Source organism: Falco cherrug, chromosome 6, assembly GCF_023634085.1.
Source record: "Falco cherrug isolate bFalChe1 chromosome 6, bFalChe1.pri, whole genome shotgun sequence".
Lineage (NCBI taxonomy): Eukaryota > Metazoa > Chordata > Aves > Falconiformes > Falconidae > Falco > Falco cherrug.
Window position 1 is genome coordinate 11,369,517 of NC_073702.1, and position 25,457 is coordinate 11,394,973.

The following is a 25,457-nucleotide window of genomic DNA, read 5'->3' on the forward strand; positions in this document are numbered from 1 at the left end:
TGGTCCTCGGAATGAGGAACTTTGCCCAACAGTCGAGACACACCGCACAGCGACACCCGCAGCCCGGCCGCCGGTCAGCGCGTCCGCTATTCCCCACCCGCCCGCTAGTCAGCCAGTCAGCCAGCTAGTCAGTCAGCCAGTCAGCCAGCTAGTCAGTCAGCCAGCCAGTCAGCCAGCCAGCTAGTCAGTCAGCCAGCCAGCCAGTCAGTCAGCCAGCCAGCCAGTCAGTCAGCCAGCCAGTCAGCCAGTCAGTCAGCCAGTCAGTCAGCCAGCCAGCTAGTCAGTCAGCCAGTCGGTCAGCCAGCCGGCCAGTCAGCCAGTCCCCCGTGGGAGGGGGAGCGGGAGCGGCCGCCCGCGCCCTGCAGATGGCCGGGTGGCGCGGCCCCTGCCCTCACCAAAGATGGCCGCCGAGGGCGGGCCGGGAGCGGTGCCGCGCTGCGGCTGAAGCCGTTTCCGCCCGTCAGTGCTCATCACATGACCGCCAGGGGCTGCAGCTGCCGCTGGCCGGCACCGGCGGGGCACAGCACCGCAGAGCAGCGCGGGGCGGGCGGGCTGCGGCGCGGGCAGCCGCACTGCCGTCCTCTCAGCGGTGGCGGCTGGCGGTCTGGCCCTGGGCGCGCTGCGCGGTCCGTGTGGCAGCGAGATGGAGACCGAGGAGGGAGAGGACCGCACCCCGCTGCTGAAGGAGTCTCAGCCCGGCACGGGTGAGAGAAGCGGGAGGCGGCACCGAGGGCAACCGCCCCGGCAGACCGCGCCGGGCCGAGCTCCCTGCTCGCTGCGGACCGGCACCGCCCGAGGCCGCGGAGCCCGGCACCGCCTCCCTGGCGGTGCCGCGGCCCGGGTGTGGCGGCGTCGCGTTGCCATGGCGCCGCGCAGCTGCGGGGCGCGGGCCGAGCGCGTCCCTGTGGGGGCCGGGGCCTGGGCCCGGGGCTCGCAGGTGGTCGCGGCGCCCCAGTCAGCGTGGCGGCCGCCCGGCTCCCGCGGGCCCGGGAGATTCACCCCGCGCTCTGAGGCGCCTGTGACGTTCGGGGCGCGGCGGGAGGCAGGTGCGCAGTGCCTGCCCTCGGCTCCGCGGCCCTGCCGTGAGGGCGAGGGGGCAGTGCCAGCCTAAACGCCCGCCTAGCGGTGAGTGACTGTGGGGGTCTGCCGAGGTTATGGCAGTATTTCATTTTCAGACAGAATTTGAGTAGGACTAATTGCTTGCTTTGGAAGTATGGAGAGGAAGGAAATGGGAGTATGGAGAGGAAGGAAGGTGGGAGAAGGCACGAGGATAATGATAGGAGATGAGGGTCGTTATAGGGTCAGGGCTTACAGCACAGCTCACATGTTTAGGGAGGTGCCTGTGCTGCTTTGTTTCCCGGAACGTGCAAACTGTCAAGAGTACAGTGTGATTTTACATTTCTTCAGTATGCCATGCAAAAATACTCTAACCTACTTGAGAAATGTACAACTGCAGCAAGAGGGGCTGCTAAGAAAGTAACTGAAAAGTGCCAGAAAGAGGGAAATTTGCATTCAAGTCAGTTACTAAAGCGATACGTTTTTAAGTTTGCACAATGCACCGTGCTTCACTTGAGGTGGTTCGCCTCACCCACAAGGAAAAATACAGCAGAAGAGCAATTTCCTTTAACTGCCATGCAGCTTGCAGCACAGACCTGTTTTTTTTTTAACTGCAGCTGAAGAATCTTGTTCAACTAGGGCTACGTTTTTTATAAAACATGCCCCTGAAATCAGAATTAACTATGCAGGTAGGACCCAAGACTACCAGTCAAGGTAAGGCCTGGAACATTATGGTTAGCCTTCTTAAACTTTAGGGGGGTGAATGTCTGTGTCTCTTTGCTTATAGCAATCCCCTGAAGAGATGGGTGTCTGAAATGCATCTGGAATCTTCTCGAATCTTCTGTTCTGTTAACCTGATCTAATATTCTCAGGTATTGCAAACACACTTGGTGGAAAGACAGGGAAGCAGTAAGTCAGCAGCCATTTGTTTCAGACTTGCAGATCTATGTATTTGTTAGATTATTATTTTTTTTACGATAAACTATTTACAGTTTAAAAAAATCCAACGTTAGTGATCTTAAGTTCTCGCACTGTCTTGTGGAGCTTGCTCTCCAGACAAGGTGTGTAACACTAAGAGACTTCCAGAGAAGTAATGCATGTTCCAGTTAATCTGCATTTCCAAGGAGGGGTTGCATCATCAGTGTGATATTCAGCCTTCTGTTAATATTGTTTAACCCCAGCAAATACAGGCAGTGGAAAGGTTAAATAGCTTTACCTGTAATTCTATTCATTGTTATAAATTATGTCACTATACATTTTCTACTTAAGACAAATTGCTTTTTAAACAACAATAAGGACAAAGAAGCTGCTTGACTAGTTTTTGTGCAGTAAATGCTTCCTGTACTTGGTGCCTATTGTTTTTAAAGTAAGCAATAAAATCTTGGCTGCTCTCCTTCATGTCATTTAAAAATCAGATATGCCTTTTTCAAATGCTGCTGAGGCAAGCTGCAATTACCACAGGTCTGGAAGACATTTTGCATTTTTGTACAGTAGCCTTACTTATTACTCTTTACTAAGTGAACATAGCAAAACCAGCATCTCTGTCATTTTAACAACTTGTGCAGCCGCTGTGAACTTCACATAAAGTTGGTCAGGGTTAGAGAAATCAAAAATGGGGAAGTTCTACTACTTTCATGGAAAATACAGTCTTGCAGGAAGGCTCTGTTGGTGCCCCCACTGAAAAACACACCATCTCATAGGTTCATTCCTTGTTTCAAGGAAGCTACTGGGAAGGGGAAAGTCTTTAGATAGCTTGTCCACAGGGCATGCTTTTTGATTCTTAGTGCAGATAGAGAATCAAGTCAAGAGACGTACTGCAGCGGCAGAGGAAGCTCCAATGAATCATGTTGTTCATAGGTGTACTTGTTCACGTTTGAATTGTGAACAGTCAGAGAAAGATGAGATCACTGTAGACTGATGTAATATCTGAAGGTGCTGATCCTTAACCGTCCCAGAGTTCCAGGCGTCCAAGTTTTAAAATTTTCTGTCAGCATTGTAGTTTCCTCACAAGGGGAGAAACTCCACCCCCTATTTGTAAATTCAGCAGATTGTTCAAGCAGTTTCTCAACAGTTTGATGGTTCACTCAGGAGGGTCAGGCATTCCCAGCTCATAAAGAACGTCTGCAGAGCTGTGAACTCTATGTTGTATAGATACAAAATGTATTGCCACTGGTGATATGCTGGCCAAGTTACAGCTCAACTCTGATATGAATCTCCTGATACTGATGACCAATCTTTGCCAAATGCTGCCTTGTACTACTGTAAACAGGAATCAATAGCAGTGTTACAGTGCAAAGTCTGATATCTGGGTTTAAACCGCTGACAGAATCAACTGAATGCCACAACACAGGTTTTATGCTGAATCTAAGACTCATTTTCCGTTGTCAACTTCATTGCTGTATGGTGACTTGGAAGCGGGGTGTACTGCGCAACCAGGAAAGTGGTGCTGTTTCACAGTGTTTGCCATTCCCCTTTCTGCTAGTTTTCTCTGATTGGCAGCTGTCAGCAAATGCATATTCCTTTATAAGCCAACTTAGAGAAGGAAAACTTGTCCTAGAAAACAGCCTGGAATCTCAATGACTGTTTTTAACACTGGTTTAAGTCTCTCTTTTTCTTGAACCACTTCCTGCTAATCTTAGAGGGTTGTGGTTTTTTTTAGTGCAAAGTTCTACGTTGAATAAATATTACTGTATTTTGGAGAGGAGTTTTTGAAACCGTGTTTCTAGATCATTTCTGCAGACCATACACCATGTTTCCACTGCAGTCCCTACACTTGTGTGGGTAGCTACCAGTTGTCTGAACCGGAATTAGATTTGTTTTGCAAGTCAGTAGAAAAGTGGGCTTTCCACGCTCCAGCCCCCAGCCTCTACACCTATAGAATACACCCCTGAAGACTAGAATGCTTAGCTTGGTTTCTTGCCTATATTTTTTATTACCCATAAATTTCTGAGATTACTAGTAAAAGCTACTTATCAGTAGTTCCTATTTTGTTAGGTTCTGCTAAAACAAAAATTTCTCATTTGCTTTCATTTCAGTCCCTGCATGCTGCTCGGCTCGCTACAATCTAGCACTACTGGCCTTTTTTGGGTTCTTCCTCCTGTATGCGTTACGTGTGAACCTAAGCGTTGCTCTGGTGGATATGGTAGAACCTAACACAACCTTAGCAAAGAATACGACTTCCAATGTGTGTCCAGAGCATTCTTCCACCATAAATGTTCCTCGCAACACAACGGTGAGGTCTGAAACGTATTGTCCTGTAATGTGGCATGTAAAAGTGTTTTGAGTAGAAGTCTGTGATTGATGACTCATGCTTAGGTGGCAAGAGAACAGGCTGTTTGTTACCAGATAGTCTTGTCAGTGGTTCTTTTAAAGCTATTCTGAATAATAGCCTTAAATGACGAGCTAATTCAAAAGTGCTGTGCTCAGGGTTAGGGTTTTTTTACATACATCCTTTCTGTGCTATTCCTTACCAATTGACCAATCTGACCTTGTAGATCTACTGTGACTCACTGTTTTATATGTCAGCAATCAACTGTTACCGTTATATCTGTGTCAGAGCTCACATCACTGTTCATATTTGCCTGTTCTTCATACAGTCTCCATGGCGTGAAGTTTCGTTACAAATTAACATGCAATATCTTTCTCCTCCCTTCTTTGATCTCTTTCCTCTTTCCCAGATCATGATTCTTGTCTTCATATCCTTTGTCTCTGACTTCTTTTCCAGTAATCCTTAAAATCACTTTTCTTAACTGAACAGAACTGCTTTTAAAAAAGCCAAATCATCAACTTTGTGAATTTGGACTTGCGTAGATCTCATCTTATAATTGAAGTTTATTACTGAGCATTCTTCCTGTCTTCCTGCCTTCATTTTGTTTGCTTGGTTTTGATGACCAGAGGGCTGGAGCACCTCTTCTGTGAAGACATGCTGAGGGAGTTGGGATTGCTCAGCCTGGAGAAGAGAAGGGAGACCTTGTAGCAGCCTTCCAGTACCTCAAGGGGACCTACAAGGAAGCTGGAGAAGGGCTTTTTACAAGGGCATGTAGTGACAGGACAAGGGGAAATAGCTTTAAACTGAAAGAGGGTAGATTTAGATTAGATATTGGGAAGAAGTTCTTCCCTGTGAGGGTGGTAAGGCACTGGAGCAGGTTGCCCAGAGAAGCTGTGGATGCCTCATCCCTGGGAGTGCTCAAGGTCAGGTTGGATGGGGCTTTGAGCAACCTGGTCCAGTGGGAGGTGTCCCTGCAGGGGTGGAACTAGATGATCTTTAGGGTGCCTTCCAACCCAAACCGTTCTATGATTTTATGATTTAGAGGTCATTTATTATTTATAATGAGCAAATTATAATTGTGAACTTTATGGGAAGAAGATTTTTGTCTCATCACTTCTGCGAAATGTGTACTGCTTATTTAGATGCTCATAAATTGGGCTTTTGGAAGTGATCCCAAACTTAAGAATCACTTTATTGGGCAACAGTTCATGTCTTCTTGCTGGCTGACTTCATAGCTTCAGGCCCCTTATCTCAGTAACCTTTGTTTTTATTACTTTGCTAAATTCATCTTCCCTCTGTTGTTTGTTCCATTATTCTACCTAACCTAGTGAGTCCTGTCCTTGGCTGCGCTTTCTTTATATTATATTTAAGCACTGTATCTCCTTGTTTGCTTTTCCGTCCATAAATGTCCTGCAGGAAGAGCCGTTTTCTAAAGCATGACAGAATGTCCACACTGTGATACAGAAGTGGGATTCAGGCTCATGCAGACCACGTAATCTGTACCTGTGTCACCTAACCCAAGCTGCTTAGAACTCAGAAAGGGGTAACTGCCTGAGCACTTATATTTCACGCTGTGAAGATTTTCATACTTGGGCTAGAGCAAGATGTGTCTGGACAGACTGTGAACTACCTGAATTTGCTTTAAACACAACTTTGAACACAGTACAGATATATTTAGAGATAGGAGACCCTAAGGAGGAGGCCACAAAGGATTTGTAATTTAGGTATAAAGGACTAAATGATGGCTCAAAGTTATGTAATATATGGTCAGAGAAACTGCTATTTTGAACTTACTGCATTTTGTGGGTTTTTTCTCTTTTTAGGGGGAAAAGTATTCTTGGGACGCTGATACTCAGGGATGGATCCTTGGTTCTTTTTTCTATGGCTATATTGTTACTCAGATTCCAGGAGGATATCTTGCAAGCAAAATTGGAGGGAAGCTATTGATGGGGTTTGGCGTCTTTGGTACATCTGTATTCACCCTGCTTACTCCCTTAGCTGCAGATCTGGGAGTTGGCTACCTCATAGCTGTCAGAGCCTTGGAAGGACTGGGAGAGGTAATCCTTTTTCTCTGTGTAACTTGAAAATGTATTTGAGTAGTTTATTAATAAAATTGTAGTTATTAGACCCTGTAGGTGTTGGTATGCTGGAGTAGTATTGTGGCTTTTGTAGTAAGCTTTTTTTTTTGGTAGCTTTTAAGTAGCTTAGTTTTAAATTTTTTGAATAGTTAAAAAGTTTGCACTGTATTTTAGCCTAAGCTTTTCAAAGGACACAAGATTTTATTTGTAATGACACTTGAGACAAAATGAGAGTTATCCTTTCTCATTTTTCAGAAACCAGGAACCCAGAACAGTATTGTTTATATTCTTGCAGGTTTTCCAGTATATACAGAATCAAAAGCAAGAGAAATTAATTCTGCCTCCTTACTCTCACACCTTGCACGCTTTTTTTTTAAAGTGGTTTCTTGCTAAACAAGAAACTAACAGATTGTACTACTGCTTTTTAATTAAATATGCTTCGAAACATGCAAACTCCAAAGGAGTTGTAAAATTGTTGCATTTCAACAGAATTAAATGTTGTTTTCTAGGGTGTTACCTTCCCAGCTATGCATTCAATGTGGTCTTCTTGGGCTCCTCCACTGGAACGCAGCAAGCTTCTTAGTATTTCATATGCAGGTGAGAAATTCCCACGCTGATAATGGGATTATACATTTTTACTGCAGTAACAGGGAGGATTGACTTAAATCAAAGGGATTTACATTTAATGTGGAAAGCATAACATTGAATTAAATATTACTTTGCATTCATTATCTTCATTTATTCATGGCTTTTATAACCCTGAGAAAAAGATCTGCAGCTAAGTATAAACTTCAGTCTAACTTTGGTAAAAAGTGGTGCAAATAGTTACTGTGAAGCTGATTAAGAGAAGATACTGTAAATAAAGGAGACTTAGTATTAGGAACAAAAACCTGGAGGCAGAATCACAGGATAGAAATGTTTGGGGTTTTGTGAAGTGTTTTTGGAGGAACTCAAGGAAGAAAATGTCCAAGGTCCCAGGTCTTGTTGCAAGAGCTCCCTGTCAGAGTCCAAAACTCTCTGACCAGAACTCAAGGAAGAAAATGTCCAAGGTCCCAGGTCTTGTTGCAAGAGCTCCCTGTCAGAGTCCAAAACTCTCTGACCAGAACTCAAGGAAGAAAATGTCCAAGGTCCCAGGTCTTGTTGCAAGAGCTCCCTGTCAGAGTCCAAAACTCTCTGACCAGAACTCAAGGAAGAAAATGTCCAAGGTCCCAGGTCTTGTTGCAAGAGCTCCCTGTCAGAGTCCAAAACTCTCTGACCAGAACTCAAGGAAGAAAATGTCCAAGGTCCCAGGTCTTGTTGCAAGAGCTCCCTGTCAGAGTCCAAAACTCTCTGACCAGATTCTCTTAAATATTCTGCACGTGGAAGGTGTAATATTTGATATCAAATTTGCTTGTTTGAAGATATTTGACGTTACACAGGATTTGATTTAGCAGTGTGATACAAAATATATGAAAGCACAGTACAGATGTAAGTTAACACTTGGCAAAATACAACAATTGCAATACACATTTGGGTTGAAGGCAGCTCAAGTCTGTTGTTCTCTTAGAAATTCTGCTTAGTTGTTTAGTTTTCATACTTGATGTTGGGCTGAATCATGTATTCGCTCCTGTCATGCTGGTCTGGCTAACTCAGGGAAACAGCCACACTTTGAATGAACCTGGGGAGAAACATTTGCACCACCAGCTGATTCACTTAACTGACATAGCTGTTTATCTAAAACAAAGGCCACCCTCTGGTCCCCTCTGTTGAGATAAAGTCGGCTTTCTTCAAAACAGCTGTGGGCAGTCACACCCTGCATTATTCCCTGAGCTTCACTGACACATTGCTTTTGCCCATCTTCACTGAGCCTTTGCCTGTTCTAGGGATTTATTGGCCAGTCACATTGTGGGGCAGATGAAAAGCGTAGATTTCTAAATTTACTAGTCAAAATTGATGTTATTTCTTTGAGGATGACAAATTTTGCAATCACTTAATGATGTGATGGTTTGTTTCACTCACTCTTGTTAGTATAATTCTGTTACAGCTTTCCTATTCGGCCTGGGCTTCGTCAAGAAGACAGGGCTATATCATGTAAGTTGTGGCTAGTTTCTCAGGCAGCTAAACCAGTCTAGTGACTCACTTGTGCTAACAGGAATGAAGCCTTGACCCTTTCTTCTGCACATTTCCCCATTTTCCTCCTAGCCAAGTGTCTCATTCCTTCTTTTGTGCTATTTCAGGCACTCATCAGACCCTTCCATGAGCCACTTTAACCTACCTAATGCAGCAGAAAACTTTTTCTCTTTTTTGTATTTGTTTTTGGCCTTAATAATGAATTAAATCTGCTTTAAAATTATGTCTCTGTCTGAGAGCCAGCGCACAAGCAGAGAGCACAGAGCTGGGAATGGCTTCTACTGCATTTAACAATTGGGAGCTTTTAAACTGTCCTTTTATATCTTGTGAAACTATATGCTAATGTACTAGTAAGAGGAGTCTGGGGCCTTGAACGGCCAATTGTTAAGTCATGGATGGATAAGGCATCTTGTGTAAACTGCAGTGTTTCCTTTTCCCCACATTTTCATGGTTAGCAGTCATGTGATCTGTGGTTTATTTAATTATGATCATATTAATTTTCTAAGAGAACGTATGATTAAGATTATATGTAGTTGTTGTTTTGATTTATATTTTGTATGACGTATGTGGTTTTGTTGTTTGTGGTTGAATTTTTCTGCCTCAAAAATAATTGTTTCCATGAAGATGGAATCTAGGCAGCCAGTGTATCAACATAATCTAATGTTTTCTAAATTGAGATTAGGTTTGGAGAACTGGTCATATAACTAAAAATAAGAGGCAAGGTCTGCTATGTATCACCAGTAGAGTTCCTAAGTATGTAAATAACATGGTTTGGGTTTCTGGTTTAAATTTGGAGTGGAGGAACCTGCCATCCTTTGCAAAATGTATATTGAATTATAAACTCATAGGAATAGTTCTTTCCTGCTTTTGGCTTGTATCTGAACTGAAATCTACTCATCTTTCCCTTTGTCCTTGCCTGGTCCTACACCCTGTTGAATTCAGGGACCATGGGATTTGAACCTACCGGTTATATGGATGTCTTCTGGCTCTTGTTTCTAGCATTCCTGTTTCTGTGGAGGTGGTAGTAGTTAATAGAAATGCAAACAGGTTACCAGTCACACACACAAAATATTATACCCCCCCACCCCCGCCTCCCCCAAGTCCTCAATTATACTGTGATCAGCTCTCTTGTGTTTTGCAGCAATTCCATTTGACTCACTTGCATTGTTTTGGATGTACTAGAGGCATCACTTTATTGGAGACAAATGTGCCAAGAATGCCTGTCTCTTATTGCTTTTTACTTGCAATTTTGGATGCTTAGGGCTTGTTGGCTCTGTTTATTTGGAGCTGCCAAAGCAGCTTATTGTGTCTGTGTTTCTCTCAGCCCCATACTGGGGTGATAAATCTTTTCTGCATGATTTATTACAGAAAAATAACATAAGTGATATGCCACTTAGATCTCCTATAGACCCCTTAAACTACTTTTCTTTTTGTTTTCTGCTTTGTTTTGCTTTCTTCTGGTAGGTGCACAGCTGGGAACTGTTGTCTCTCTACCACTATCTGGTTTAATTTGCTACTATATGAACTGGGTTTACGTGTTTTACATATTTGGTAAGTGTTTTTTCAATTATTGAAAGTACAGCCCATATTCTTTTTTAAAAGCATGATATATTATAAAACTTATTTTAAACTTTAAAAACATGTTTGACATGTAGTGTTACTGTTTTATTCCTCCTGGGAAATTAGAGATACTTAGTTACGTAGATTCCTGTGTGTGGCTCTGTAAGTCTTGCTTCCAATGAGCAAAGCTGTCCCTGAGTTGGACAAAAGCTGGTACAAGTCAAATGTTCTTAACTCTCCTGCCACTTGGAACAGCAGGCTGAAATTTCTTATTTGAAGTGTGAAATTGAGTTAATAACTTTAATCCCAGGAACACACTTCTACTCTGAATAAAAGAACATGTGAAAAGTTACTGCTGCTTTAAATGGGAACTGTGTGGAAAATCTAACAGTCACAGGAACCCTGAAGGAATGCCCCAAATGCAAGGCATAGCATGTTTGCTGTGAGTTATGTTCTAGAAGAAGCTCAAACACAGAAAATATTTTCTAACAGCGTGTCATGTTCTAACTGATGTTTTTGCAGGTCTGTTTACATGTCTGAGCCATTTCCTATAATGCATGGGGAAGGGAGAATCAGAATAAAAGACAAGGGTTACACTTTCCTCAATAAAACCACCTCCAATTTTTGTATAAATAAAAAGAATTCAAAACAAAGAACTGGACAAAAGTAAATAAGTTTACAATGCTGTGGTTATATAAAACTATAGTCGATTTGGACTGACTATTAAATAAGTTACCTTTTTCAAGTGACAGTTCTGGGATTGGCTTAAAGAAAAGGAGGACTGGTATGTCAGTTAAGCTCTATGTAGTGATATTCTCTGTATGTGCACAAGTATTTTTTGTGTTTAAACCTAATGTGATTTTTTATTTCCTCTGGGTGAGCCATATCCTTTGTGGCCATTTCATGTGACTGATAAAAATACAGTATGTGTGTGTATGCAACTTTCTTGTTGTGTGAGGCACTTCCACAAGTGGAAGGAAAAAAACCTAACCAAAACCACTTTCCTGCTTAGTCCTCTTTATTGTTTATTACTTCTAAATGTGTATTGTTAAGACACTTTGGGGAACTACTGTTTGTAAGTAGATAGAAAAATAATGTTAATTTAAAATTATATTGGAGTATTTGGAAAAAAACTTGCAACTAAGTAATCAGAGAGTGTCATTCACTCGACATAACTGCTTATGTTTTTATTTCTATCTTTTCACCCATCTTCTCCTAACAATAGGTGCACTTGGTGTATTATGGTTCTTCTTCTGGATGTGGTTCATTAGTGATACACCAGAAACTCACAGGAACATTTCATGTGCTGAAAGAGAATATATACTCTCTTCTCTAAAAGATCAGGTATAGCACTTTGTTATAATCATACTTAAGTGAGAATGTAAACCACAAATATTGTCATTAGCATCATGCTCTGTTGATGCCTACAAAAACATCCTTAATCTGAGATGGAGACAATGTTTGTCAAACAAATTAAAAATGTAGTGCAGTTGTATAAGTGAGAAACAATCAGTAATCAAACAAAGCATTTATAATAATGCCTTTTGTCACAGACTTTGTTGTGGGGCTTTTTAAATAAAAAGCTGAAGTCCATCACTTCTCTTTAAACCAGATCCTGACCTGTATAATGTCTTTAAACTTCGCAATATTACATTTTACAACTTCTTTTCGACGTGTCTTCTAGAGTAAGGAAGAGATTACTTTTTGCTGAAAAAACATTTTGAAAATGCTGATGAGCCAGTTCCTAAAGTGTGAATAAGAGTTTATTCCTGTGATTGGGAATATGTATTTACAGCCTGTGAAGCTGGCTGAGAGACCAAAGTTAGTATCTAGCATTAAGTAGGACAGATTCATTTAGATAAACACGTGAGGGGTGACTTTAAATATTTAATGATTTATAGTAAAAGCAGGAGGCAAAAAATGTCAACAAGGGAAATCATACTTTTTGAAATTCTGATTACAAAACAATAGTAATTGGTTTACTTTGCAATAGTAAACAACAGAACAGTAATATACATTAGTATATCTTCAGTGAGAACTGAACACAGTAATTCATTCATTGCTGATGACTTGCATCTATTGACAGACTCCTTGTGCCCTTCAGAATGAATGCTCAGCATAGATTTAGGTAGGATCAAAACACTATATTTGCTAAATGTTCACGTCAATGTCCTGATTACACTTTCTCTTCCCTTTTTCTCTGTCTTCTGCTTGCTAGCTTTCGACACTGAAATCTGTTCCCTGGAGACCTATACTGGAGTCCCTTCCACTCTGGGCTATCGTTGTGGCACACTTTTCTTATAATTGGACTTTCTATACTCTTCTTACACTCTTGCCCACCTACATGAAGGAGATCCTGCGGTTTGATGCACAGGAGGTAAGATAAAAATATAGTCACTTTCTTCTGAATTAAAGAAATTAAGTAACGGGGATCTTCTCTGCTGTTTAGAATAGAGCAACCAGTTTAAGAACCTTGGAATGTAGATGTATAGCTGGGAAATAGTAAAATAAATCCTTACAATTAAGCAGATGCATAAAAACTGTTGCCTGCCTTGTAATTTCCACTTTTTTTTCAGGACTTACTTGACATTTAGCTTAATGCTAGCTTTCAAGCTCATTTTTGTGGCTGAAGATGCATATTACTCATTTTTACCTGCTCTGATTTAAAACAATAACTATAAAAATATTTTTCTCTGGTTTATGGTTTGTATGATTGCTTCAGATTTTATACGTGTTTTATGGCTTCTGAAATCCTATCTTTATTTCTTTGTTCACTCATAAAGGAAAACATTTCCAGTTAAAACAGAAAAATAAAGCTAAGGGAATAATTAATAATTGAACAAGTGGCATTTTTTAAAGTAATTTAAGGCGGGGGGGGTGGGGAAGGGAGGGCCAGGGTGGGAAGCTTCAGTCTGATTGCATACCTTTCCAAATCATAATTTTCTTTCCTTCCCTCAATGAGCAGGGTAGATAGGATGAAACAAAGCCATTAAGGTCAGATACAGTGCTCTTCAAGAAAATTTTTAAAAATGAAAATTACTCATCAGGAAAAAATTATGAGGGCAGGGCATGTGGAACATTCTTATTTATAGCAATTAATTTACTGTACTGGTCTTTCTTTAATTAGAAGGTTTTTGATAGCTGTACCAGCTTCTCCAGGTAAACTAAGCTTAAGTAAAAACGTGCTCAGAAATTTCAAGAAGTTTAGCATAGTCTTTTCCTGTTTTAACACATGAGACTAGTTTAGAGCAAACTGAAGATGCGCACCATGCAAGAAAGAGATGAAGCCAGCAATCTTGAGAGAAAAAGATGGGGAGTCTCCATGTTAGAAGAGAATGTTGCAGTAGGCAAGCTGCAAAATGGCTGGAAAAAAAACCACACCTGAAGTTGCTGGTCGGGTTCCTTATTATACCTCTTGAGGGAATACCTGCATAGTCATCTATGAAAGTCATTTGCTACCACAGCCCTCAATTGCAGGTGTTTTACAAAATGCCACTGCATTAAATGCTAATAGGTTCTGCTCTGAAGTGGTTTCCTGTGTCTCTGGGTAATGTTTCTTCTTTTTGGAGTGACTTAAATTCACTTGCATAATGGTGTTGGACTAACTTTGTTGCCAGCTGTTTAGATGGAAATTGCATTACTGTTGAAATATTATACAGTTGCTACTGTGTAGTGCACCGGTTTCCATCCTATAATAATGGGATAGGTTAAAAATAATGCTGTGTCTTTGAACAGTGCTTCAAAAGAAGTTAGGGGGTTTTTATTACTGAGACTATATTCTCTTTTTCAAAATTTTACTTACTGCTTTTGAAAGATGAGCATTGGAATCTAACAGGCAGCATGTTTGAGTTCTGATAGAGTGGATTTCAGGTGGGAATGTGTTTCTCATCTCATTTAAAAATAAATTTCGTAGGAGAGCTTTCACTTCTGCTTTGACAAATACACATTTTATAATAGTATATAGATGTTAAGAGTATTTCTATCCAATAGCTATCCACATACCTCTTTTTAATCAGAGATTAAGTCAAATTATAGCTCTGTTATCAATAATTTCCACAATTGTATGGAAGGGCTGGAAATTTATGCAGTTTAGTAGAACCACTTTTTTCCCCTCATCAGAAAAACCATGCAGAATCGGGCAGAAGGCTCTAAACAGCTCTTGTTTAAAGTAGTGGGAGTTAACAGGTGACTCCACTGTAAGTAATGTCAAGTCCTGAATGATAACTTTACTTTGGGATCGTGGAATGTCCAGCCTCGTTCTCATGAAATACCTACTTCTGACTCTTGTCTGTGATTACAGCCAGCGTCAGATGGTGCAGCAGATAGATACGGGATAATGTAACGTGGAAGAATTGTAGCAGTACAACCCCCGGAGATTCCATATAACTTTCAAAATTCTGAATAATATTTACAGCTTCTACTTGCTAAAGTAACTCACTCAATAGCCTGTCCTACTTGAAATTGGTGTTTCTGGAAACTTGTGTGATCAGGTCCCCAAGATACCTTTATGTATAGTTTTGTTTTTCTTGAACTCAATTGCTGATTTCAATCTTTGAGTTTTTGGTCTCGCTGCATTAGTAGTTATGGATTAAGTCATGCAATGGAGAATTTACACATTGTTAACTTCAAAATGCTCTGCTATTTCTCTCTTATGGTAACACCAACAATAGTTATGTGGGTGGGTGGTTTTGACACCTCTGGTTCAGTCTCTGTTAATGCCCTAGGACAAGTGATTTTTCAGCATATTGAATTGTCATTTCATTGTCTTAACTGTCTTTTTTTATCTCCTTAACAGAATGGGTTTTTGTCTGCCCTACCTTATTTTGGCTGCTGGTTATGTATAATTCTGTCTGGGCAAATTGCTGATTATTTACGGGAAAAACAGAACTTGTCCACTGTTTGTGTTCGCAAATGTTTTACCCTAATAGGTAGGTGCAAGTATCATCTCTGTTTGGAACATACCACCGTATCAGTCTGAAGGGTTTGGGAGACTAGTGTGAAATTCTGCTGTGAGACTAGGCAGGATTGTGCATGGCTTGAGAGGAGCAGCTTTATTTGTACATTAATTTGTCAAGAGTAAATCCTATCTTTTTCAATTAAAAACTAGACCTATTGGTTAAGAGAATGATAAGAGATTGCCAGAAGCTTTGTTTAGGTCAAGATACATCATTCTTACGATCAAACTGATTAAATAAATGGTCAGGCAGAATCACCATTAAAGTGGTGATGATTGCTTGTGAATGACTTTCTCAAACTGAGATGGAGTATTGTTCTGCGTGAGCCTATTCCCAGCCCTGTTTTGTTCAATATTTTGTTTATTTAAGACTTAAGTAACTGAATAGGAATATACTTGCAAAATTTACAGTTGCTACCAGGGTAGGAAGATCAAATAGAATCCAAAATAGTCTTGACTATTTGGGAGATGATCCAAAATCACCAAGAGATCAACAAGATTGGGTTTTTAACGAAGACAGGTAAAAGGTTGTATTTAGGAAGATGTTGATTGCCGATTAAAAGAGGGGACAGTGGAAAGAAGGGATGAGAGGGGAGATTCACATAAGTTGCAGTCTGCTTGCTGTGTGCCCATCCTTGTTCCTTCTTAATTCTGCTGATTTAATTGTTTTCTTTAAAGCAGTTCCTATAACAAACTCTCAAGCATCTTTTTTTTTTTTTTTTAAGTACAACTCATTCTAGAAGCTGCCTACAGGAGAAATATGCATACATACATATGTGTATGTATGTCTTTATATTAAATCTTCCAGCTTTATTTTATTATGGTCTGTAGAAGTCAGTGTTTGTTCCTGAAGCCTGGGGAGTTAAATGGGGATCATTTCTTTGCAGCGCACTGTTCACCAATGTCAGTGTGGCTCCTGTTATTTTTATAACAATATATAAAACTAATTTGTTAGGTCACTTTCAGTATCTGTTCATTTTTGTTGAATTTTTATCTAGCTGAAGTTTGTTCTTTGGAGCTAGGGTGGGATTTTCTTGCTCTGGCTACAGTTTCCTGAGGCAGCAACAGGTTTGCGACCCATCTGCTCTTCCCTGCTTGATGCCCACTGTCACGCAGGTAGTGCAGTGCTGGATCTGTACACTAGGTGGTAGTGGAAGTTATATAGAAAATGTATGCACAGCATAGAGGCTTTTAATGTGTCTCATATTAAAAGTCCATTGACTGCAAGATTTCTGTCTTAAAGGAATGATTGGACCTGCGGTGTTCTTAGTAGCAGCTGGATTCATAGGCTGCAACTATGCACTGGCTGTTGCATTCGTAACCATATCAACAACACTAGGAGGATTTTGTACATCTGGCTACAGCATCAACCACCTGGACATAGCACCTTCGTAAGTATTGCTGAAGCTATTGTTAGTGCATGTGATACAAAAAAAAATTCAGTGGTCATAAATGTGTTGCTGGGGGTGCCTGGGAGACTTAACTATGAAACCATGTGCTGTACAGACCTGGAATGTAAACACTGACAGCGACTCAGGTTTACAGGATTAAGCATTGTATTTGCAAAAAGTGGAAGTATGGTAGAGGGTGTGATAGGAACAACAGTTTAGAACAATTCCATTTTTGATCCTGCAGTAATAAGTGATATAATTCCTGTAATCATATTTACTAGATTTTTATCTTATTTGATTCAGGATCTTAATAGGACACTGTTTTTGGAACAGCACGATACAATTAAATATTTCACTCTTTTAAGCTTTACCATCAGAGCTATCAAAATTTAGCATGAATTACCATATTTAAGCACTGTGATACAGGCAAATTTGTATTTGAAAAACATTCTATGCATCAGTATCAAAATCTTCTCATGAGTAGGTGACCCATTATCAGCAGGTGACATATCAGATATGTACAATTGCTCTTAAATGACTAACTTTTAAGAAAGGAAAATTAGACTTGAGGCTGTAATTTCTCCACTGTGTTACAAATTCACGATCTGACAGATTCTTCAGTTTCCTAAAAAGCATGGATGTGCATGTATTTTTTTGGAAGTCCACACGAGCATTCTTTGCACTAGTAAAAGTCAAGTACTTTGCTTTGTCATTCATTTACCCATTTGTGGTATCACTTAGATATGAGCAGGGTCAAATGACTTTATGACCAAAGAGGGGAGTGTTTCTCTACTAATGTGTAAAATGAAAAGAGTTTAAGTGTAAGTAAAGAGGGGGGGGACCATTTCATAGAAATGTTACCTAGAAAACAAATCTTTAAATCTGGACAACTTCTGGGAAACCTCAGGTCCACATTGAAGATGGCACCCAAGCTTTGGCAGTTGGAAGGGTGGTGGTCATGTCCACCACGACATACAAGTTTTGACTTGACAGATGAATATGAAATAGTGGGAGCGCAATCAGTCTTGGCAGATGAGATGAGGTACCAAGCAAGAGGGAAGGTGTCAGTGGACAGCTATTAACAGCTTGTACTATGAATTGAATATGAAAGTAAGAAGAATAGTTTCTGTGCTGTGCCTTGTTTTAAATCAGGTAAAATCACAAATTTATAAGATGTAGTTAAAGCAGTGCATCTGGGGTATTATGGGGCCATTATACAACTTCTGTTTCCAGCTTCACTTTGCAGAACTGCAACGGTTAATTTCCTAAAAATGTAGAACATAACTCCAACTTGTAGTCAATTTGTCTTATGTCTCTGTTTAAAAATACAAAACATAAGCATTAATGTCAAAAGGCATTACTACTGTAAGTTACTTAATGGCAGAATTTGGGTAACTCTCACAGAGTTTGCACGTGTTAAGTCAGATTCTTGTGAGGACCATGTTCATACCCTCTGGCTTTAGGAATCTGGACTCGTCTTTAGTTATGAAGAGTGGTGGGAACTTCTTGAGACTGGCTCAGACTACATCATGTGTAAAGGGAGTCTGCAGCAGCTGGAGTCCAAATTTAAACATCTCGGCTGAGAAGCTGATGTTGGATCCAGTGAGATTAACTGAGGCCTAGGTTATTTATTGCTTGTTTTTGTATCCATCTTCAAACTATTCAGTTCTGGTTGGCAAAAATTACTCAGAGTTACTCAGAGTGCAGGCAGAAGTCAGTGGAGCTATGCTTTGGATATATGAACAATGCTGTTAAATACTTTTAAAATGAGACCCGAAGGATCTCAAATCAAGCATCTAGTAGCCACATACATTCTTGGCCTATGTTTTCATTTCCTGTCCATAGGATGGGTTTCACATTGTCACCCCCTCTCAAGAGTGTTGGGAAAATAACCTAATATTGTGAAAAGTTCTACTGAAAAGCATTTGGGATGATTAAAATTCTACTTGCAACAGCTGAATAGTATGCAGAAAGCAAGGTTTGGGTCCATGCATTGAGCAAGTGAAGTGAAACAAAATATTAAATGGTGCTCATTAAGTGAATATAATTCATCCTGTCCACTAAGTGCAACAGAGCAGTCAGAGGAAAAAGGAAATCATGCAACTGTAGTGTGTGCCTGTGTGAGGCATATGCACAAGGATGTGTGCAGGTGACAGCTGAGGTTTCTAGAACTAGGATGTTGTATGTATTTTATAATTTGACTGATACTTCACTTTGCACTTATTTCAAGGGCGATGTTGTATATAATGGTATACAAAGTATTTTAAGTTGTTGAAAAAAGCCACAAGAAAAAAATAATGATGCATGTCAGCAGGCATAATTAGATTCACCACATGAACTGCTGCTGATCCCTCTGACCAAATCCCACTCTATCTTCCTACCCTTGACAAAGTCCTGCTTTTATTCCCTTTGCATTTAAACAAGACAAGCTCCTCTAGCCCTTCTTTCCTCTCAGATAGGCTGAAGGGAGGAGTATACTGGTGCCTTGCTGATAGTTGAGGGACTTTGGCCAGGCATCACCTCTATAGGTGAATGGTTGCATATGCAGGAAGACTTTGCTGGATGGCAACATGGTCAGGCTGGATGCTGTTTTATTGAAATTGATGGTTCTCTATTCAGCACATGTGTGCTTTAATTCAGAGTAAATCTGTCCAAATGAAGATAGAAGGAAAAGGGCATGTCCTTGTAACAAAGGTCATAGAAAGATACCTTCTTCAAATACAAAAATATAAAACCATCTAAGATGAGAGGGAAAAGATAACTTACGTACACACACACTTAACTTTTTGCAACTCTCTGAGCTTTGTTGGATGAAATGAAGGCAGACGTTCACCAATACATACATCAATACATTGCCATGGTTACGATTTTTAGTAATGCTGTTAGCATGAGCCCTCATAGTATTCCCATGGCTCTGTTATACACTAAGCACTTTGCATAGCTGGGTTTTTTTAATCATGATTTTACTACTAAACTGCTTTGCAAGTCGACTTGTATTTGGTTATCCCCACTATGCCATAAGAACCAGACCAACAGCTTGCTGTTGGTCTTGCTCTACAGACATGTCATTTTTTTGCTTTCCCATTTCATATGGGACTCTCCGTTGTGCTAAGGGAGTGGCATAGCAGTTATCTGCATCAAACAGTAAGCATTATCAAGAATGTAACCTATGTCAGGAACACTGAGCATAACCAGATGCATTTAGCCAGTAATTGGTTGCCAAAGATCTTTGGCGGCCAGGGACACAAACCATGTTTACTTTTGAAAGTGAGTGTTAGCAGTATTGTAATGCTTAAACATGTTCAAGACAAAATTCATTTGGTTTTACAGAAAAACTCCATTTAAAGCCTTTAAGTATGTGCTTTTTTTCCTATGGGAAACTTCTAGGCTTTCACATTCAGCTTCATAAAGGCTTATTAATTCTTAAACACTTTCCAAGGTAAGAGGACTGCATGCTACATCTGTAAGAAATAAAGATCGCTATCATTAAGGCGTTGGAGCTCAGTCTAAAATACAGTGCTGTGCTTTAAACTGATACGTAGCGTTGACTCTCAAGAAAACAATCAACTGTTAGGCTAGATAACTGATTCTCTTTCTCAGGAAAAACCACCTGTTTCTCCAATATTGTTGGACTGGATACACATATTACAACCTTTTATAACAATTCTGTATGGTTGAATTTTTTTGTTTTGGTAAACAAAAATGTCAAAGCTATGCATCTCTCTTTAGAGAGAATTATGTTTCTGTTGTGTTAAAATTGGTGAAGACACAATTTCACTCTGCTAAACAGCCTAGAATGATCACTGGGCAATAATTTCTTTCTCCTGTGGTAAACTGCAACTATTAGTATTTCATATGTTTCTTCAGCCAGCAAATCCACCTTGAAAATCAGAACCGCAGGGATCTGTACTCTGGTGTTTGGAAGGTCAAGGTCTGCTGTAGAATGTCTAGCTCTTATTTCTCTTCAGTCTCTCTCACAAGTCTGCACTTGTGGTACAGTTTCAAACATCATCTTTTGGTATTGCAACACTCCTGTGAGAGAGATCTTTAATTGCTTAGAGATGAGGTGCTGAGACTCAGATATTAAGCAAGTTACTATCTTTACCCATCAAGTTCTTGCTGCTGCTGGTGCATATGCATGCACGTGCGTGTGATAGCAACACATTCATGGAACAGGAAGCCTCAGAATGGAGCTGCAGGAATGGCAACCAGCAAAACTGGTTAATTCAGACCCATTCCCCATTGGCCTTGACCCACAGAACGCTGAAGGGAAGGATTGCTGCAGCGCTCTGAACTCAGGTCTTTGGAGCACACGGTCTGTAGTGTAAGCAGGGATACCCATCTGCACTGGTGATACTGCCTTCTTGGCAGACACTTTTTAGTAATGATACCTGAACCAACTCTTACTGTTGCCAACCAGCATTCTGTCATGCTCCTTATCTTTCACCTTCCAAGGCATGTAATGTTTGTTTTCTAACTTCTCCAATGGATCCATTCCAGTTTGGTTGTGGTTTAGCAAAGGGTACGTGAGTTTGGATTATGGATCCTGAGCAAAGACTTGAGTAATTTAACTTAAATTCTGTCACTAGCCTCTGGAAAAGAGGGACATATAGAATCATTTAAGTTGGGAAGGACCTTTAAGGTCAAGTTCAACTGTTAACCTAACACTGTGAAGCCCACCACTAAACCATGTCCCTAAAAATGTACATACCAAGTTGTCAGTGAGTTCTTATTAGAATAAAAGCAAGCCATTCCCACTAGAATATTTGTGTTTTAATTTGTCTGTGTAATAAAGATGAGGCCTATGTGACAAAATTGTTTCCATGACTGATAAGCAGGATAAGTTAATAAGCAGTGTTAACCATTTCTCTTACAGGTATGCTGGAATTCTCCTGGGGATCACAAATTCTTTTGCTACTATCCCAGGAATGGTGGGGCCAGTTATTGCCAAGAACCTCACTCATAACGTAAGTCTGCTTACTATTTTTTCAGTTGTTATGTTTTTATCTTCATTGAATGAAAGTTCTGTCGTCTTAAGTCTGCAGCCATTAAATGAAATCTGGGTTATACATTTAAGTTGTACTGTTCCGTTGCTGTGAATGACTTAATTCCTTGCCTTTATTCTTCTGATTCTGATCAGGTAAAAGATACCTGATTACTTAAAGGTAAAATCCAAGACCTATGTAGGACTTTAAAATATTAATGATTCATCCCTTATATTCTGTAGGAATAAAATTAATATGTTTTTTTCACAGTAAAACTCTGTAAAAATGCCAACTAGGTAAGACAGTTGTGGTATTGTTTCAGCAAATTAAGACAAGTTCTTACTTGCTCTTTTTAAAATCAAGCTGTCACACGTGTTGAGTTGTAAGGTCAACATTTGTCAGATGAATGAGAAGCTAGATTCAAATGTGTGGGTTTTATAATGCATCCCTTTGTCCTAATCCTGTAATGTGCGTACATTCTAAGATGTGTTAGTTTCACAAGACACCTAACTTTAACAGTGTTAGATTTTACTTCCAAGATGGTTTAGTTAAAGGCTGGGGCAGAAAAAGGGAGCAGAGTTGTTTGATTAATTTATTTTTTTGTTAAATCAACTGTATGTCTTATTCTAAAATCCTTTAAGAAAGGAAGACGGGAGGAATAAGTTTATTGATACAACTAAAATTTTGGAGTTGGTGATCATTCCAGTGATTTCCTTAAAAATAATATTAAAATGTTCATTTATACATGAGTTCAAACAAATTAATTCTTCCAGCCATCTTAACAAGTGGGATTTTTTTCTTGTTTGGTTGGTTTTTTTCCCCACACTAATGCAATGTCCTGGTATTATTCTTGTTTTGTAGTAAGATTGTTTACGGGTTTGTTACAGCAGTCACCTGGAACTAAAAAAAAAAATAATAAAAAAAATGTTTAAGACGTCTACAGATATTAATTCTTTACTTAAAAAGAAAAGAAACCCCAAAACCAAACAAGCCACAGCTCTTTGCTACCCATGTCTTAAGGCCTTTGTTAAACACTAGAGTGTAGAGGATTCCTCTTGAAATCTGAGTAAAGATAGCTACCTTGTTTGGGCTAAAAACCTTATGATTCTGGCCTATCCACCCAGTAGTCGTTAAAAACAGCAAACTATATAGTGTAGAGCACTTCAGCTACTGGGTCGCCTGACTTAAAAGCAAGGTAGTGTTTCCCCTTACAGTAAGATTCTCTGAGTTTGTGTAGCATTTGTGCAAATGTGAATTTTGATGTGAAGGTTCTGCATCTCAGATGATAAACTGATCCAGATAATCCTGTCAGAGCTGTGTTAGACGATCTGTGTAAGCCGTATTATTAAACTGAGGTTGACTATACTGATGATTTGATCTGTTAAGTTTATAATGCTTTTATGTTGCTGTGAAATCATACTGAATAGAATTTACATTTAAATAGGCAAGGCATGTAGCATTGGTTTTAAAATTAGTTTTTCTTGAGTGTGGAGCTGCACATTGACTGCATTTTTTTTTTTTTCCTCCCCCCCCCCCCCCCCAACAGAATACTGTGGGAGAATGGCAGACGGTTTTCTATATTGCTGCTTCTATTAATCTGTTTGGAGCAATTTTCTTTACATTATTTGCAAGTGGAGAAGTTCAGGACTGGGCAGTCAGTGGATATCACTTGCCTAGAAATTGAAGGAGATGTTGAAATACCAAAGCTGTGCTGAATCCCAATGCACTAGAATTACGTGACCGGAAAAGTGCCTTCCCGACTGATGCCTAGGAGTCTTCAGAGCTTCTCAGTTAAACTATTTTATCTGTATATCTTTGGTACTGAAAATCATTTGACAGCCTATGTGTGCTATTTCCTAACAAGAAACTACTTGAATTAAATATAATAGTTTCATGCTAAGACTTGATATCAAATATATGATCAGAGACAACTTTTTAAATTGGTGTGCTAGGTTCCAATTCTTTCCAGTTTTTAATTAATATTTTCGGAATTAATGTGTAGGCAGATGTTTGTTGATACTGAAATGAGAGGAAAAAGCAAAGTGATTATGTAGCACTGTAAGGAGGAATAGCATGCAAAGGATTGTACCCAAAAAATGTTTTGATTTCCGTGATGAGATAGGGTTTTTGCTGTTCAAAGGTCTAGAAGAGCTCTAGTTTTCTACAGTCTTTTATAAGGCTTTTATTTTGTCAGTGTTTTAATTGATGTCTAAGAAATGCAAACATAATTTTAATCTATTTTACACACAAGTTTTTGATACATATACATTCCCTGTTTCATGAATACAGCTTCACAATTGATAGAGTGATGAGGAAGTAAAAGGTACTGTTACGACTGACAGAATAACCCATGTGTTACTGCTCTCTGTGGTGCAGGTTTTTTAAATAGGCCTTATTTTTATTCATCTGTGCAAAGCAGAAGCAGTGCAACTCTGTGGTTTAAATCTAGGCAGTGTGCAAGAGTGAACTAGAAATAGAATATCTGCATGCTTACTTTAAAATAACTTTCCGTTTGGTAGTTCATTTTTTCTCTCTTTAAATCAATGCAGTGGAATTATTTCCTCTTGCATGTAGATACATTTGTCAGCTTGTCAAGGTAAATGCCATAAAATAAGGCTAGTGTAGGGAATAATGATGAAAATCAGTACTCTTCTCCAACAGCCTTATTTGTTAGATAAAAGTAGAGTAAAAAAGAACTAGTGCAATAACCTGATGCTATTAGTTTCCTATCAACGTAGAATTTCACACTCAAGAGCATCCTTTGCACAACATGCAGTTAAATGCCACATGGTAGCATTAAATGAAGTCTGTGAAAGCGGCGGCCTTGTTAAGAACAAATGACTGAATGATCTTGTAGTCACAAAGCAAAAAAAATTCCTGTGCCAAAGATTCCTGGGTTGGAGCAATTAGAAAAGAAGAAAAATCACTGGGCTCTGGGTTTTTCATTTACCACCAATCCAAAAGAAAAGCCCAGTACTAAAGTTGCTCCAGTGGAGCCTACCTGCTTTCATTTCTAGGAAATGGCATCTGCCTGTTCTTTTTATCTTTAAGGGCCAGTTTGTTTTGACCTTCCTTGAAGTGTCATGTTCTCTGATGGTGGAACTGTGTTTAAATCTGAGTTTGTGTCTGCAGCAGCATTTCCACAATAAACAGTGTGAAGTTCAGATTAAATTAGTAGTTGTTCAGTGGGAGTATGTTAAAGCTATATTGTGTCTTCAGTGTTTCCACAATAAATGGAATGAGTAGTTACATGTGCATCTGTTGTTGAAAATTACTATCTCCCTGAAGTTAGAACACCGTTCTCAAAGTATGCTGAACAAGATTGGTGACTGTATTAAGGGATGTTTGTTATTTTCCTGAAAAATCACCCGCTTCAGAAGTTTCCTGTCTAGTTTCACAGGTGAGTACTGTCTTCCACCTGACACTGTATTAAAAGGAATAATTTTGCTTTGTGTTTATAGAAATGGGTACTCTTTCAGGAGCCTTGTTTAAAAAGGCGAGGGAAAAGTTTAAAAAAAATGTTTCTTAATATAGATTAATTTATGCCTTTGCTTTTCTAGAGATCATAAGCAGGGCAACATACAGACAGGGTTGCAGTTTCTCTTCTTCTGAAGTTAGAAGCTCCAGCTTCCCATGCTTTTAGTATTTTTCCTTGAAAACAATTCAGTTCAGAATATCAAAATTAAAAAATACATACTTAAGGGAGTAGATGCAGTAAAAGTGAATGTAGACATTCTCTGTATCGCTGAAATGAGCCTGAACTGGATTCAGTTAAAACTCAATCCATTTTAGGCATACCAGCAACTGAGCAGTCCAGAAACTTTTTACTAGCATACTAGATCTTATTTTCTCCTCGTCTAATGCACCATTAATACTTACTTTGTATACTGTGTAACTTCTAAGTGATCTTGAAGGAGGGAAAAAATGCTATAAATCCTTAATTGTTTCTAGACAACGAGCTCCAATTAATTTAGTAGTACATAACTATTTCCAATTTTACTTTTAAAAGTATCAAAACCAGCATGGGATTCTTGCTCTTGATTCAGTGCGGCTCTT

At 39.6% G+C, this 25,457-nt stretch overlaps 1 protein-coding gene across 3 annotated transcripts; it reads left to right on the forward strand.

Moving 5' to 3' along the window:
- Positions 1-466: 466 nt before the first annotated feature.
- SLC17A5 (solute carrier family 17 member 5) lies at positions 467-24,656 on the forward strand. Of its 3 annotated transcripts, none has more exons than XM_055714486.1 (11): positions 467-704; positions 4,092-4,288; positions 6,148-6,381; positions 6,912-6,999; positions 9,976-10,062; positions 11,297-11,415; positions 12,290-12,448; positions 14,867-14,999; positions 16,269-16,416; positions 21,293-21,383; positions 22,948-24,656. In XM_055714486.1, the coding sequence occupies exons 1-11, from the start codon at positions 644-646 to the stop codon at positions 23,083-23,085; spliced, it is 1,455 nt and encodes a 484-aa protein (XP_055570461.1). In that variant the 5' UTR covers positions 467-643; the 3' UTR covers positions 23,086-24,656. The 3 variants fall into 3 exon arrangements, with proteins under 3 accessions (XP_055570461.1, XP_055570462.1, XP_027672975.1); XM_055714487.1 differs by lacking the exon at positions 467-704 and adding an exon at positions 1,105-1,125; XM_027817174.2 differs by lacking the exon at positions 467-704 and adding an exon at positions 1,277-1,770.
- Positions 24,657-25,457: the final 801 nt, after the last annotated feature.

Excerpts from the sequence above, each read along its gene's own strand:
- SLC17A5 (XM_055714486.1), top strand. The coding sequence starts at position 644 with ATGGAGACCGAGGAGGGAGAGGACCGCACCCCGCTGCTGAAGGAGTCT. Across the intron at positions 6,382-6,911 it reads CCTTGGAAGGACTGGGAGAG|GGTGTTACCTTCCCAGCTAT; the intron begins GTAATCCTTTTT and ends GTTGTTTTCTAG. Across the intron at positions 11,416-12,289 it reads TCTCTTCTCTAAAAGATCAG|CTTTCGACACTGAAATCTGT; the intron begins GTATAGCACTTT and ends TCTGCTTGCTAG.